The sequence below is a fragment of the Bufo gargarizans genome, chromosome 2, assembly GCF_014858855.1.
Source record: "Bufo gargarizans isolate SCDJY-AF-19 chromosome 2, ASM1485885v1, whole genome shotgun sequence".
NCBI lineage: Eukaryota > Metazoa > Chordata > Amphibia > Anura > Bufonidae > Bufo > Bufo gargarizans.
Genome location: NC_058081.1, coordinates 187,553,514 through 187,570,468, shown reverse-complemented (window position 1 = coordinate 187,570,468; position 16,955 = coordinate 187,553,514). Strand labels below are relative to the sequence as shown.

Here is a 16,955-nt window from a genome sequence, read left to right as displayed (position 1 = left end):
TGGAGTTTATGGTATGTCTCTGTAAATCGCCTCTCCCTCTCTCTTTTTGCTTGGTGCCCCAATTTAATAAATACACCCGAATAAATGCCTTGTGGGCATTCCAGAGTGTTTAGATACCGTGCCAGAATTCAGTTGGAAATATTCTGTCACAGCTTTGTAGAGTTCCTCTTTAGAGGAAGTGTGTGCCATCAAAAAGGCATTAGCATGGTGAGAGTGGGTTTCGGTAATGGGCATAGTGATAGCAGCATGGTCAGACCACGTAATTGTTTTAATTGTAGAAGAGGAAAGGCTTTGAAGCAGAGACCCGCCAACTAGAAACATATATATCCTAGAGTAGGTAAGGATGTGAGTGAAAAGTGAAGTCCTTTTCAGATCCATGCTGTATATGCCAGATATCATATACTTGTTGTCTGTGGATTAATTGCGCCAGTGTATCAGTGCACTAGTGGGATGTAGAGGTAGTATCCCATGTTGCGTCTGGGATTGTATTAAAGTCCCCACAAATTATCATGTTTCCCTGTTTGACCTTATTTACTTTTTGAAACACCTGATTAAGAAAGTGCACTTTTCTACGGGTTGGGGCATATAATGTAACCAGTGTGTATTTGACGTTGTATAATATATCTCCCTCTGGGGTTGGTGGAAAGGGAAATCTGGGAGAACGTTAAGGTGTTCCTAATGGCTAGTAGTACTCCCCTTTGTTTTTTTCTCATAATGTGCTTGGTATATCTGTGAGTATGAAGGGTGCTTAAGTCTGCGTGCGTCTCGTTGTGTAATGTGTGTTTCCTGTGCACAGAATTTATCTGATTTCAAAGATAGCCCCAATTTCCACATTACGTTTGTAAGGGCTATTAAGTCCCTTAACGTTGAAAGAGGTTATCTTAATCACCATTTTTAAATTCCAATAGCTGTACTGTATAGGTAACACTGTAAAGAAGTGTTGCGAAGAGGGATGTCAGAGAGACCGAGAGGGTCGTCCATATGAGTCAGAAATCACGTCTGGAAGAGAGGAGGGGATTGAGTCTTAAAGAAAATAAAATAAAAAACATATAACCAATATAAATCAATGTGTAAACAGTGCAGTAGGTTTCACGTGTTGGGTGGAACATAACAGTGGGTGTCTTCTGCAAGGAAGACACTATGTGACAGGTGGGCGATTTGAAACTGGCAATCAAAAAAGGAAAAAGTAACACAAACGCAGTCCAGCACCGACAACAGCATAACTATATATTTCTCAAGGTGACCAGGTTTCTACTCATCTTGAAGAACTTCATTTAGATGACGACCTCTTCCACTCTGATCTCACTTTGGTTGGCGGAACAGGTGGTAACGAGACAAATGTGGTATTATCGCAAGTGATAATGATTTTCACAGGGAATGCCCAGAAATAGGGGATCCATATTATGCTCCCGCAGCGTGGCAGTTATTGGTAGAAGTTGTTTTCTTAGTTTTAGAGTGGTTGCTGAGAGATCGCGAAGATCTTGATAGATTGGTAGGGAGCAGTAAGATCTTTGATCTTGCGGGCTGCGTTCATGGCTCATTCTTTGACATGGTAATAATGCACTCTTGCTAAGACATTCTGGGGCGTAGTTTATGGTACACGTTTCTGGCGAGCTACCCTATGCGCCCTGTCGAGAGTAAGGTCCAAAGGAGTACTGCCAGGCAATACAAGCAGGAGTAATTTTTGCAAGTAAGGGGTCAGTTCTTGTTGGGTAACTTTTTCGGGGATGCCCCTGAACTTTATATTATTTCTGCGAGAGCGATCCTCCAAGTCCACTACTTTGGCTCTCAATGATGTAACTCCATCTTCTAAGGCCTGGTGAGTGTCAATAGGTTGATTGTGAGAGCCTGAAAATTCTCCCATTTTAGTTTCTATATGGGTCACTCAGAGATCTAGGTCAGCAACAGTTGATTGCAGAGGGGATATTAGTTGAGTAATGCCATGCTGAAGGGAATGGCTGAATGCTAACAACAGTTCTTTAAGTAAAGAGCCGGAGGCAGGAGCATCTGATGTGTAAATAGAAGCAAAGCAATCAGATAGTGGTATTTGTCTTTGTATATCAAGCCTAGGAGAGCCGCTTACCTCTCGGTTGTGTTCCTCTGCCTGCATGCGCTGCCTTTGCTTCACAGGGCTCGTGGAGAGGGACGCCCAAGATGGCACTGATGCGTTTACTTGGTTCCCGCCAAGTGGCTGATCCTCCATCTCTCATGGAGGGGGGTCTCAGGGCTTACATGGGGGCCTACCACTCTTTCAGGTAACAAAAGAGGCACTGTACCATGATCCATGACAGCTTCCCGGTCTGCCTGGCTCTCATGAAGTGAGAATTGTGATGATCTGGGTGAGTCCATACCTCGAGTGCTTGCGGCATCTCTTCTGTCTTTGTCTACTTCAAAATAGAAGTTTACTTTGGGACTGAGATATTTGTTGATGAAGGAAGCTTAAATGCCTAGAATTAGCTTTTAAAAGCTGTGTCTTTGCCGGAGCTCTGTGCTTATGCTGCAATTCTCGCTCACGGCCAAGCCATACCCCCATTTTAATCATTTTTTTTTCCGGTAACAAAGCATGGGTTAACATCTAAACAAAACTCAATATTTATTACACGGATTCTGTAATTTACAAAAAAAAAAAAAAAAACATTTGTGATCGTAAACTGCTGTACGTGCACATGACAGGGCGCAGAAGGAAAGGAACGCCATATGGGTTTTGGAACGGCAGATTTCACTGGGATAATTTTAAGTTGCCATGTCACATTAGACAACCCCCTGATTTTGGCACCGTTTTAATTTTAGTTTTTTACAATGTTCATCTAACAGGTTAGATCATGTGGTATTTTTATAGAGCAGGTTGTTACAGATGCAACATTACCAAATATGAAAAAAATTTGGGTTGTTTGTTTCAGTTTTACATAATAAAGCATTTTTGAAAAAAAATATTTTTTTAGTGTCCCCATATTCTGAAAGCCATAGTTTATTTTTTGGGTGACTGTCTTATGTAGGGGCTCCTTTTTTCGGGATGAGATGATGGTTTGATTGGTACTATTTTAGGGTGCATATTACTTTTCGATCGCTTGGTATTACACTTTTTGTGATGAAAGGTGAAAAAAAATGGGCCCGATCTGCCCGCCGTAGATGTACAGCGCTTGCCCTTAAGTCACGTCCACCAGTGCCGTACATGTACGGCGCAGGACTTCTACGGGTTAAATGGGTGCACCCTTGTCTAAATAGCCATTACAAATGGACCGTCAGACCGTGAAAACAGACAAAATAGGATATGCCTTATTTTTTGAAGGTTGCTATTCACTGGCTGCTAAAAAAAAAACAGCTATGTGAATAGTCCCATAAACTTTAATTGGTTCTAAAAAAGGACTTGTGTTGCCCATTACAAAAACGATCATAACACGGCCGTGTACATGAGGCCTCAGGCCTGCAGGATTTCACCATAAACAATTACAACACAAGAGTTAAGCTGCCCATGAAGATGCGATAACTGTCGGCTGATTGGTTACCTTTGCTAATCCCCTCGTACACATGTGTTCTCAGCGAAGCATCAATGTGTATGGGTGGGATTAGGAGAGATAGCTGATTGGCTGATAGTTAGTTAATATTTATGGTCAGCTTAAAGGTTTTATTTATTTTTTTGTCTACAAACATTAATGACCTAAACTTAGGAGAGTTCTTCAGTATCAGATTGGTGGGGGTCCGTCACCTGACACTCTCACCAATCAGCTCCATTCTTTGTGTAGTGGCCGTGCCAGTGTGCTCAGCTTCCATTCAAACCCACAGGTCATCAAGATCTGAAGCCCTGGAAACTCCTTTATCTTGTAACAGTTCATGAATTTACTAATTTAACTGAATGACATTCCAGTCTGGATGGCTGTGTCTTTCTATAATCTATTATTTTTACTAGATCATTGTAAAAGCTGATGGCAGTCCAGAATGGAAAGAAAGAAAATATGGAATATTACATTATTTTTTTTATTTTTTTGAAGAATTGAAGGCTGCTGTGGAGGAAGTGCTGCCTGAATTGATAAAAGATGGGGTACTGGTCTTTTACTTGAGCGGAGAATCACCCACGGAAGGTGTTCAAAGTTTACTTGACAAAATAGAAGCTGCTTCAGAAGACCCCATTCCTGAATCTTATAGAGTGGGCATTAAAGAAAATACTCCAACTCTATATATTTATACATCTGGGACTACAGGTAAGTCACTTTCTTCTATAGAGGAATAAATTAGCCTTTTCATGACTTTACTACTGCATTAGGAATATATGTGGATGAAACGTATTACATATGAATATATATATATATATATATATATATATTATAAAACCTCATTATAAATGTGTATGCAGTGATCTCTCCCTTACTGATAGCTGTCGGTAACCTCTATGGCTACAGTTGTTCAATCCGGATCTGCTTTTCATCACAGACCACACGTGAGTCCATAGTAGGTACACCACTGCTTAGTGCTGATGTCCTCATGTAAAAGGTATTTTGAAAGAAACTGAACACAATTACACCTTCAGAGTCATCCCCCTATTTTCTTTTAGCCTTATAATATATATATATATATATATTTTTATATATATATATATATATATATATATATATATATATATATATATTGTAGGGATTTGCTCTGGTAGGCAGGGTAAGCGGACGCAATACAGAGGCAAGACCACGGTTGAAAAGCAAAAGTTCAGTGTTTATTCACACAAAAAGGCAGAAAATAAAAACAATACTTTGCAGGGTCCTGGTGTTAATTCACACAGCAAGACTCCAGAGAACAAAACATGTCACCTGGCAGTTCACAGAATGCTTTAGGGCTACTGACTCCCAGCAGGCGGCTCTCAGCCTTGCAGCATGGCGGAACTCCTCAGCTCCCAAACACAGACCTTCCACAGCTCCACTATCACCTGGAGGATCATTCCACACCCAGCTAAGCTTCTGGCTGGGTTTCTAAATCCCAGCCCAAAAACTGGCCTGGAACGTGGGGAACAGCCACCCATCCTGCTCTTTGGCTGCTCCCAATAAGAACCGTCCCGGATCGGCTTTACAGTCACACTAAGTAAAACAGTGTCAGTGAGCACTAGCTGCCGCTGACACACAAAATTACCGGTTCCTATCTCACCGAGGCCAGGAACCTCGGTGACACGTACCTTCCGGACCCCTGCGCCTTCCTAATATATATATATATATATATATATATATATATATACAGTACAGACCAAAAGTTTGGACACACTTTCTCATTCAAAGAGTTGTCTTTATTTTCATGACTATGAAAATTGTAGATTCACACTGAAGGCATCAAAACTATGAATTAACACATGTGGAATTATATACATAACAAAAATAGTGTGAAACAAATTAAAATATGTCATATTCTAGGTTCTTCAAAGTAGCCACCTTTTGCTTTGATTACTGCTTTGCACACTCTTGGCATTCTCTTGATGAGCTTCAAGAGGTAGTCACCTGAAATGGTTTTCACTTCACGGTGTGCCCTGTCAGGTTTAATAAGTGGGATTTCTTGCCTTATAAATGGGGTTGGGACCATCAGTTGCGTTGTGGAAAAGTTAGGTGGATACACAGCTAGTCCTACTGAATAGACTGTTAGAATTTGTATTATGGCAAGAAAAAAGCAGCTAAGTAAAAAAAACTAGTGACCATCATTACTTTAAGAAATGAAGGTCCGTCAGTCTGAAAAATTGGGAAAACTTTGAAAGTGCCCCCAAGTGCAGTCACAAAAACCATCAAGCGCTACAAAGAAACTGGCTCACATGCAGACCGCCCCAGGAAAGGAAGAGTCACCTCTGCTGTGGAGGATAAGTTCATCTGAGTCACCAGCCTCAGAAATCGCAGGTTTACAGCAGCTCAGATTAGAGACCAGGTCAATGCCACACAGAGTTCTAGCAGCAGACACATCTCTAGAACAACTGTTAAGAGGAGACTGTGTGAATCAGGCCTTCATGTTAGAATATCTGCTAGGAAACCACTGCTAAGGACAGGCAACAAGCAGAAGAGACTTGTTTGGGCTAAAGAACACAAGGAATGGACATTAGACCAGTGGAAATCTGTGCTTTGGTCTGATGAGTCCAAATTTGAGATCTTTGGTTCCAACCACTGTGTCTTTGTGCGACGCAGAAAAGGTGAACGGATGGACTCTACATGCCTGGTTCCCACCGTGAAGCATGGAGGAGGAGGTGTGATGGTGTGGGGGTGCTTTGCTGGTGACATTGTTGGGGATTTATTCAAAATTGAAGGCATACTGAACCAGCATGGCTACCACAGCATCTTGCAGCGGCATGCTATTCCATCTGGTTTGCGTTTAGTTGGACCATCATTTATTTTTCAACAGGACAATGACCCCAAACACACCTCAGTTGGACCATCATTTACAGGTCCTTCTAAAAAAATTAGCATATTGTGATAAAGTTCATTATTTTCTGTAATGTCCTGATAAACATTAGACTTTCATATATTTTAGATTCATTACACACAACTGAAGTAGTTCAAGCCTTTTATTGTTTTAATATTGATGATTTTGGCATACAGCTCATGAAAACCCAAAATTCCTATCTCAAACAATTAGCATATTTCATCCGACTAATAAAATAAAAGTGTTTTTAATACAAAAAAAGTCAACCTTCAAATAATTATGTTCAGTTATGCACTCAATACTTGGTCGGGAATCATTTTGCAGAAATGACTGCTTCAATGCGGCGTGGCATGGAGGCAATCAGCCTGTGGCACTGCTGAGGTGTTATGGAGGCCCAGGATGCTTCGATAGCGGCCTTAAGCTCATCCAGAGTGTTGGGTCTTGCGTCTCTCAACTTTCTCTTCCCAATATCCCACAGATTCTCTATGGGGTTCAGGTGAGGAGAGTTGATAGGCCAATTGAGCACAGTAATACCATGGTCAGTAAACCATTTACCAGTGGTTTTGGCACTGTGAGCAGGTGCCAGGACGTGCTGAAAAATGAAATCTTCATCTCTATAAAGCTTTTCAGCAGATGGAAGCATGAAGTGCTCCAAAATCTCCTGATAGCTAGCTGCATTGACCCTGCCCTTGATAAAACACAGTGGACCAACACAGCAGCTGACATGGCACCCCAGACCATCACTTACTGTGGGTACTTGACACTGGACTTCAGGCATTTTGGTATTTCCCTCTCCCCAGTCTTCCTCCAGACTCTGGCACCTTGATTTCCGAATGACATGCAAAATTTGCTTTCGTCCGAAAAAAGTACTTTGGACCACTGAGCAACAGTCCAGTGCTGCTTCTCTGTAGCCCAGGTCAGGCGCTTCTGCCGCTGTTTCTGGTTCAAAAGTGGCTTGACCTGGGGAATGCGGCACCTGTAGCCCATTTCCTGCACAAGCCTGTACACGGTGGCTCTGGATGTTTCTACTCCAGACTCAGTCCACTGCTTCCGCAGGTCCCCCAAGGTCTGGAATCGGTCCTTCTCCACAATCTTCCTCAGGGTCCGGTCACCTCTTCTCGTTGTGCAGCGTTTTCTGCCACACTTTTTCCTTCCCACAGACTTCCCACTGAGGTGCCTTGATACAGCACTCTGGGAACAGCCTATTCGTTCAGAAATTTCTTTGTGTCTTACCCTCTTGTTCGAGGGTGTCAATGATGGCCTTCTGGACAGCAGTCAGGTCAGCAGTCTTACCCATGATTGCGGTTTTGAGTAATGCACCAGGCTGGGAGTTTTTAAAAGCCTCAGGAATCTTTTGCAGGTGTTTAGAGTTAATTAGTTGATTCAGATGATTAGGTTAATAGCTCGTTTAGAGATCCTTTTCATGATATGCTAATTTCAATATTAAAACAATAAAAGGCTTGAACTACTTCAGTTGTGTGTAATGAATCTAAAATATATGAAAGTCTAATGTTTATCAGTACATTACAGAAAATAATGAACTTTATCACAATATGCTAATTTTTTTAGAAGGACCTGTATTTTTCAACAGGACAATGACCCCAAACACACCTCCAGGCTGTGTAAGGGCTATTTGACCATGAAGGAGAGTGATTGGGTGCTGCGCCAGATGACCTGGCCTCCACGGTCACCGGACCTGAACCCAATTGAGATGGTTTGGGGTGAGCTGGACCGCAGAGTGAAGGCAAAAGGGCCAACAAGTGCTAAGCATCTCTGGGAACTCCTTCAAGACTGTTGGAAGACCATTTCAGGTGACTACCTCTTGAAGCTCATCAAGAGAATGCCAAGAGTGTGCAAAGCAGTAATCAAAGCAAAAGGTGGCTACTTTGAAGAACCTAGAATATGACATATTTTCAGTTGTTTCACACTTTTTTGTTATGTATATAATTCCACATGTGTTAATTCATAGTTTTGTTGCCTTCAGTGTGAATCTAATATTTTCATAGTCCTGAAAATAAAGAAAACTCTTTGAATGAGAAGGTGTGTCCAAACTTTTGGTCTGTACTGTATATAGTTAAATATGATGATTATGTGACAATGTATTCATTTAAATGGTATGAATTGTGAAGGTTATATTTCATGCTGATATATCTGTATAGTATCTATTTATATTTATATATATATATATATATATATATATATATATATATACAGAAAGAAGGACCATGAGATGCATGGTCCAAGGATAATCAGTCATTGGACAAAGTTATAAGGCATATAGCAATCTCATGAGTATTATATCACTCTGCTATGGAGGGCCTGGGGTCTGACCAAATTGGAAAAGGCACTGGAATGTTACCATATATGCAATTAGTATTCGTTTTAGGAAAGTGGGACAAAGGTGAAAGGATATAGGATCTGACATTGGAGGATATTAAGGGGGTATGGAAACAGGAGAACTCAAGGATTAAGCCATAACTGAGTCGGCATTCAAGGATGGGACGACAAGACATTAAAGAGGACCTTTCATCTGTTTAACCCTAGTCTAATTAGAGTCTTACCTTATAGGGCGGCCCCCACCGATCTCATCGCCATTCGTCCGCTGTTGTCCCCCATTGATTTTGGTGCCTTATATTCTAATTAGCCGACTTGGTTATACTAGGCGGAGACTGGAGCGGTTCTCTTCTCCCTGGCTGTGAGCGCATCCAATCAGAGCGCATCGCTCATAGCCAGAGGGGTTTATTAGAGCTAGGCATGTATAGAAACATAGAAACATAGTTGTCAATGTTAGTCTGTCAATGATTGTCAAATGATCAGTAATTATCTTATAATAACAGCTGTTATTAATGTCCTCTGTCCCTTTCCACTGCTCCCTTAAAGGGATTGTCCGGGATCAGCTCTGAACCCGGACATACCCTTATTTTCACCCAGGCAGCCCCCCTGAGGCTAGCATCGGAGCATCTCATGCCCCGATGCACTCCCTTGCCCTCCGCTAGATCGTGCAGGGCAAGGTCTCTTTTGTTTTCAATAACACACTGCCGGGCGGAAACTTCCGCCCGGCAGTGTGTTTGGTGATGTCACCGGCTATGATGGGCGGGCTTTAGCTCTGCCCTAGCAGTTTTACTGGCTATGGCAGCGCTAAATCCTGCCCATCAGTGCCGGTCACCTGGCTTCCTGGCAGCCCCATGGAGAGCCTCGGTACGTCACTGGATCTCCAATAAATGCCTTTGCCCTGCGTGATTTAGCGCAGGGCAAAGGAGAGCATCGGAGCATGAACTGCTCCGATGCTCAAGTCAGGGGGGCTGAAGGGGTGAAAATGGAGGTATGTCCGGGTTCAGCTCTAAACTCGGACAACCCCTTTAACAGACCGTTACTAGGGCTTGTCTGTCTTCCTTTTAATATAAACAGAAGACAGAGTGGCTGTCTTCCACACTGCACTAGGCTTCAGAGTGAGGAGGCGTGTCTCTCAGTAATCCAATCTGATTGGCTGGCGGGAAGCTGCGTGTGTATGGGAAGTGAGGGAAAGCAGTTTTGGCCTCAGAGAACTGGCAGAGGAGCCATCTTGAGAAGGTCCTTATATTGTAAATGTTTAAACAGACGTAACTAAGGGAAAAACTAAAGGAAAACAGTGGTATGTGAAGAAACTAAAGATTGATTTATGCATAATGCTGCTGCAGCAGTAATATATGCTAAAACTGATCTTTTTTTTTTTAAATTAAAACATGATCGTTACCCTTTAAGCACAATTCTGAACTCTATTGATATTTTCCTGTAACTTCTGCTACAAAACTAATTAAGATGCATCATCTTCAATAAATATGCAATATTTTTATAAGAAAGTTGAGTCCTCCCACTAAATGTCATGTCAAGAGAAATTACAGAGATTTGCGGATATTATATATATATATATATATATATATATATATATGATATCTGTTACTACAATATATTTTTGTTATAACCAATATAATTTTTGAATAGTGTGGATCTTTAGTGTTTGTTGCAATTGTTATAAAAATAAAATGTCATATGCATCCTGCAATGTGCTTGAGACCCTAAAGGGGTATTTCCATCTGAACATTTCTTGCTTATCCACTGTGTCCCATAGGTTTGAGTCCCAGAAGTGAGATTTCAACCTATCTCGAGAACAGGGCTCTGTTCTTAAGATAGGTGCAGGTCTTAGAGGTGGGACCTGCATCTGTAAAACATTAATGGCATATATGTAGCTCAACCATCCCATTGTGCACGGATCTATTCCTTTCAATCTTTTAGTGAGTGTAGAAGTCTAATCATTTTCATGTTTTTTTCTTCTAGGGCTTCCCAAGGCTGCTATAATAACACAAAGGCGCGCTTTCACGAGCTGCACAGTGGCCATGCTATGTGGACTCACAAGCGAGGATGTATATTACATTACACTACCTCTTTACCACAGTGCTGGGCTGCTCATTGGAGTCCGTGGATGTATGCAGACAGGTACACAAATTCATCTTTAGTTTTTCTGATACCAAATGTAAAACTATGCAAAACTGCTAAGAGACTCTCTTTAAATTATACACAGCATAAAGGCACAGAAGCATAAGGCATGTTTGCAATATGGACCCATTGACCATTGACCATATTCCCTGCATTGTTTCTAGGCTAGCATACTTCCATAATAGGAAGATGCCACCATTTTTTTCTTATGGATTTTCGTTTGGAGTCCGTTAGGCCATTGAATTTAAAAAAGGAGAATGACTGAAAAAAAAGTTAGAGGAAGCTTCTTCAGGCAGAATTACCTAGATTTAGTACTACACAGAACTACTGAATATATTCATTGAGGAAATTTTTTTCTTAGGCCTCCCATGCAAAGTTCTAGTGTACATACGAGTGCTACTATGACATATACACTCACCTAAAGAATTATTAGGAACACCTGTTCTATTTCTCATTAATGCGATTATCTAGTCAACCAATCACATGGCAGTTGCTTCAATGCATGTAGGGTTGTGGTCCTGGTCAAGACAATCTCCTGAACTCCAAACGGAATGTCAGAATGGGAAAGAAAGGTGATTTAAGCAATTTTGAGCGTGGCATGGTTGTTGGTGCCAGACGGGCCGGTCTGAGTATTTCACAATCTGCTCAGTTACTGGGATTTTCACGCACAACCATTTCTAGGGTTTACAAAGAATGGTGTGAAAAGGGAAAAACATCCAGTATGCGGCAGTCCTGTGGGCGAAAATGCCTTGTGGATGCTAGAGGTCAGAGGAGAATGGGCCGACTGATTCAAGCTGACAGAAGAGCAACGTTGACTGAAATAACCACTCGTTACAGCCGAGGTATGCAGAAAAGCATTTGTGAAGCCACAACACGCACAACCTTGAGGCAGATGGGCTACAACAGCAGAAGACCCCACCGGGTACCACTCATCTCCACTACAAATAGGAAAAAGAGGCTACAATTTGCACGAGCTCACCAAAATTGGACTGTTGAAGACTGGAAAAATGTTGCCTGGTCTGATGAGTCTCGATTTCTGTTGAGACATTTAAATGGTAGAGTCCGAATTTGGCGTAAACAGAATGAGAACATGTATGCATCCTCTGATGGCGACTTCCAGCAGGATAATGCACCATGTCACAAAGCTCAAATCATTTCAAATTGATTTCTTGAACATGACAATGAGTTCACTGTACTAAAATGGCCCCCACAGTCACCAGATCTCAACCCAATAGAGCATCTTTGGGATGTGGTGGAACGGGAGCTTCGTGCCCTGGATGTGCATCCCTCAAATCTCCTACAACTGCAAGATGCTATCCTATCAATATGGGCCAACATTTCTAAAGAATGCTATCAGCACCTTGTTGAATCAATGCCACGTAGAATTAAGGCATTTCTATACGCAAAAGGGGGTCCAACACTGTATTAGTATGGTGTTCCTAATAATTCTTTAGGTGAGTGTATATGTATGTGTGTATATATATATATATATATATATATATATTATATTGTTGATATAGAATAAATTGATGATTGTTCTTTGCGTAGGAGCTACTTGTGTCTTACGAAAGAAATTCTCATCCAGTCAATTCTGGGACGACTGCAGGAAATACAATGTAACATCATTCCAATATATTGGGGAGATACTTCGATATCTATGTAACACTTCTAAGGTGGGTAAAGCCTCAAAATCTCTAATTTGTTTAGAATTCATTATTGCTTTGAAAGCAACTTCTGTAAGGTTCTTTAGCGCTAAAACAATATTTTTAATATCTGCATCCCAGGAAGAAACTTCTAACGATTTCAACTTTCCATCATGCTCCTTTTTTTTCTAGAAAGACAATGACACCGATCACTGTGTGCGTCTTGCTATAGGCAATGGGGTGAGACCAGAGATCTGGCGGCAGTTCACTGATCGTTTTGGTAAAATCAAGCTATATGAATTCTATGGAGCCACAGAAGGGAATGTATTATTTTTAAACTACACACAGAAAGAAGGTGCAATGGGAAGATTCAACTACTTCTTAAAGGTAAGACATTAAGTGCAATTAAAGTACCAAAACATACAGATATTGCAATGAATTGTAGCATTAGATGAAAGTTGGTTAAGGCTACTTTCACATTAGCGTTTTTTGCGGATCAGTCATGGATCTACAAAAACGCTTGCATTACAATAATACAACCGCATGCATCCGTCATGAAAGGATCCGGTTGTATTATGTCTTCTATAGCCATGAAGGATCCGTCATGAACACCATTGAAAGTCAATGGGGGATGGATCCGTTTTATATTGTGTCAGAGAAAATGGATCTGTCCCCATTGACATGCGTTGTGTGTCAGGACGGATCCATCTTGCTCCGCACCACATTGCAGACAGAAAAACGCAGCGTTTTTCTGTCCGCGATGGGGACGCAACCAAACGGAACAGAATGCATTTTGGTGCATTCCGTTTCGTTCAGTTCAGTTTTGTCCCCATTGACAATGAATGGGGACAAAACTGAACCGTTTTCTTCCACTATTGAGATCCTATGATGTAAAAGTAGCCTAAGATTAAATGTAGTCTCTTTTGTTTTGTCCCAAACAAGCATAATTTAGCATTTTCTGGTTTTAATATCACTCAAACTTAATCACTGAATTTTGTGAGAATCTGTACAATACAGAGATTGAAACAAAATGTAGAACCACATTAAAACCATAGCTAGGTTAAAATTAAAATTCTGCATACAGAAATACTTGGATGAAGTTCATAAAGATCACCACCGCCTAAGTACAAACAAAAAGCCCCTATTTATTGCATGTGGTCCATAGCATAAGAAGTCTGTCACTTGTATATCATAAGATAATCAAAGCATGAATGCCAGATATAAAAAAAATGGAAAAACAGATCAAAATCTAAAATAGGAAAGCACCAAGTCATTACGTGTTGTGAAAGGTCCTGGAGCAATAAGTGACATCCAAAGATTAAGTGCCGTCAAAAGTACTGGAGCCAGTGGCTTGCACAGGACCAACCCAACAAGTATCACTGGATGAACTGGCTTCCTCAGGGGTCTGTGATCTGAAAACCTAAAAATGTGTAGCTGAGGGCACCATCCAGCCAATCACATGGTCAAACTCTATACATTATGATAGGAAAGCATTTGCTTAACTTTTGTTTTCCACCAGATCTTATAATTTCTGTTGTCAAATTAGGGCAGGCCTAAAGCTACAGCACCCATCCTATTTAGGCTAGAGGCTGTTTTTCAGTCCGTGTACCAGGGATCCGCAAAATACGGACACCGCCCGTGTGCATGCTGCAGTTTTCTTATAGAAATGGCTATTGTCCGCAAAACTAACCAGAATAGAACACGGATGTTTGTATTTTTTGCAGCCGTGTAGCCTTAGTCATACAGTATATATTTTTTGTACCTTCTACTCAGAAATTATAACAACAGTAGAGAAACTGATCAGTTCGAGCAATCTGATTCTATCAATTCAGAGTTTGTCCTGAATTTTCCAAAGAAATTACAGAGGTTGTTGGGTCCTGGCTTCTTCACTGCTTGGCTTTGGCTGTCTTGTTCCATTCCCCCACTGTCAACATCCGGTGTGACACCCCCGCATTGGTGACCTGACCACCTTGCAACACATCAATTGGTCACTTGATGCAAGGGGGTCAGGTCACTGGCTGCAGCGGCATAAAAAAAGACATTGACAGTGTGGGTCCCAGCTAAAACCAGGGAGAGATGAGCTGGGACCCAGCAGCGGGGAGACAGTAAGTATGCTTCCATTAGTAGGTCTGGCCAGGTTGGGGGAAGTGGATTTCTACAAAAAAACTAAAAGGTGGCCAACCCTTTTAACAATGAATTATGTAAAGATTGGATGAAGTTATAAAAGCTGTTATCCCACTGAGCCGATGGCAGCATGGATGGGGGGGAGAGAAGAATATTTAACATTTGGGTCACAATCTAAAACCAGGCCTAAATAGTAAACAGTAGCCCAAATTTACTTTTGCGAAAGTTGGCATAAGCTTAGACAGGTTGTGTAGACCTGCACCAGGCAGTTCACAGTGGCTCAGACTGGATGATACATCTGGTGCAAGGATAGATACTTTTCTCTGACTCTATACAACTATTGGTTTCACTTACTTTCAAACTGATTTTTACTCCAATTGTATTGCGATTCTGGCACAAAAATGGCCCACCTTGTTTCTCAGAAGCTCAGCCTTTTTCTACAAAGCCTTGCCACCTTGTCGAGCCTGTCAGGGAAAAGTTTGAACCACTAGATGCGCCAATTTGTGACACTTTTTTGGACACGTTTTTGGCGCAGACACATTAGTAAATCTGGACCAGTGTACAGTAATAGTAAAGGGTATGCGAGATTAAGTCCTCATTCACACAACCATATATTTTTTCCATTCATTTCGATGGGGCTGCAAGAAATGCAGACAGCAGACAGATGTTATCCATGTGCTGTCGACATCCGTGTGTCCATCCCGAAAATGACAGACCATGTGCTATTCCTGTCCATTTTACAGATAGAAATTGGAATTTCTATTATTAGGTCTGCAAAAAATGCGGCATGCACATAACTTGTATCCATATTTCGAGGATCAGCAGTTTTTAGACTACAAAATACATACAGTCGTGTGCATGTAGCCTTAAAGGCTATGTATACCTTTGAAGGCAATTTTTGTTTATGATTACATTTTACTCATTTTTGGCTAAAATCATATTTTCTATTGGCCTTTATTAAAAATATTGAGCCGTTCTGTCACAAAGGGTTAACAGTTTTTTTCTACTGTGTGACTGGTACACTTTGTGCCAGTCATTTAATAACCCTTATTTCTAAACATATTCTTATCAGTAAGGTAAGGACTGAGCTATAATGAGTGTTTATAATGTCAGAGAGCAGAGATACGGAGTCCTTCTGCTCCACAGATGACAGAAAAGACCACAGGCTTCTAGAGCATCTCAGCTCTGTACAGCTCCATATTTTTAATAAAGACTACCATAATTAAAAAATATATATTTTTAGCTCAAAATAGGTACAATGCAATAAAAAAAAAAATTGCCCCTGAAGGTGTTCATAGCCTTTAATAGTTGATATACATATAATGAAGTAAAAAAAAAAAAAAACAGCATGGAAGTCTGATTTTTACCATACATTATATTTTTTTCAGCTGTTTCAGCCTTTTGAAATTGTTAAATTTGATGTGGAAATTGATGAACCGATTCGAGATGCTGCAGGACACTGTATCAGAGTAGCAGGAGGTATGATTCTGTACTTGAACTGTTACACTAATACATTTTTGATGCTCTTGTCTATCAGGATAACTGGATCTCAGAATTGCACTTCAGAAATTTTTTAACAGAGTGAAGGTCTTTATATAATTTTGTAGAAATGCAATTGTGTTGTTGTTTTTTTATTTATTTATTTTTTACCACTAATAAAGTTAGTTGCAAGTGAGCTGTAAACAGGGCTTTTTTTCTGGCGGAACGCACCGGAACGGGGTTCCGCCACCTTTTGACATCGCAGCCTGCCATGCTCCAGCATCGCAGGCTGCGATGTATCAGCGGGGAGGGACTGGGAGGAGGAGCTGGGGGCAGGTGCGTTCACTGTGCTCCGTCCCCGCCGCTCCAGTACAGTTATACAATGTGTAATTCAATTAATAATGCTGCCCCCAGTCTGTAGTATAACATTTAATATATCTACCCACAGGGCTACTGTTATATCGTAATCCAGGCCGGCCTACTTTATGAATGAAGCAGGCGGCGCAGGCACGTGACGTCAGTCAGTGATGCTGCCGCTCGTCTGCCCGGCCGGTCTGCATTACGATGAAACAGTGGCCCTGTGAGTAGATATATTGAATGTTATACTACAGACTGGGGGCAGCATGAATCATTATTAATTAAATTACACATTTTATAACTGTACTGAAGCGGCAATGGGGGGTCTGTGGATGACACTGTTAAGGGGTGGGGGGGTCTGTGGATGGCACTGTTATGGGGTGGGGGGGTCTGTGGATGGCACTGTTATGGGGTGGGGGGTCTGTGGATAGCACTGTTAAGGGGGGTCTGTGGATGGCACTGTTATGGGGTGGGGGGTCTGTGGATGGCACTTTTATGGGG

The 16,955-nt window shown here is 41.3% G+C and overlaps 1 protein-coding gene across 3 annotated transcripts in view; it reads left to right on the top strand.

The window, feature by feature from the left end:
• Window positions 1–16,955, top strand: part of LOC122927687 (very long-chain acyl-CoA synthetase-like) — a 173,683-nt gene that overhangs the window by 142,650 nt on the left and 14,078 nt on the right. For all 3 annotated transcript variants that reach the window (XM_044279774.1, XM_044279773.1, XM_044279775.1), the window contains 5 exons: window positions 3,990–4,199; window positions 10,693–10,851; window positions 12,400–12,524; window positions 12,687–12,881; window positions 16,007–16,097. In XM_044279774.1, the coding sequence (XP_044135709.1) occupies window positions 3,990–4,199; window positions 10,693–10,851; window positions 12,400–12,524; window positions 12,687–12,881; window positions 16,007–16,097 (780 nt within the window). The remainder of the gene's footprint in view (window positions 1–3,989; window positions 4,200–10,692; window positions 10,852–12,399; window positions 12,525–12,686; window positions 12,882–16,006; window positions 16,098–16,955) is intronic.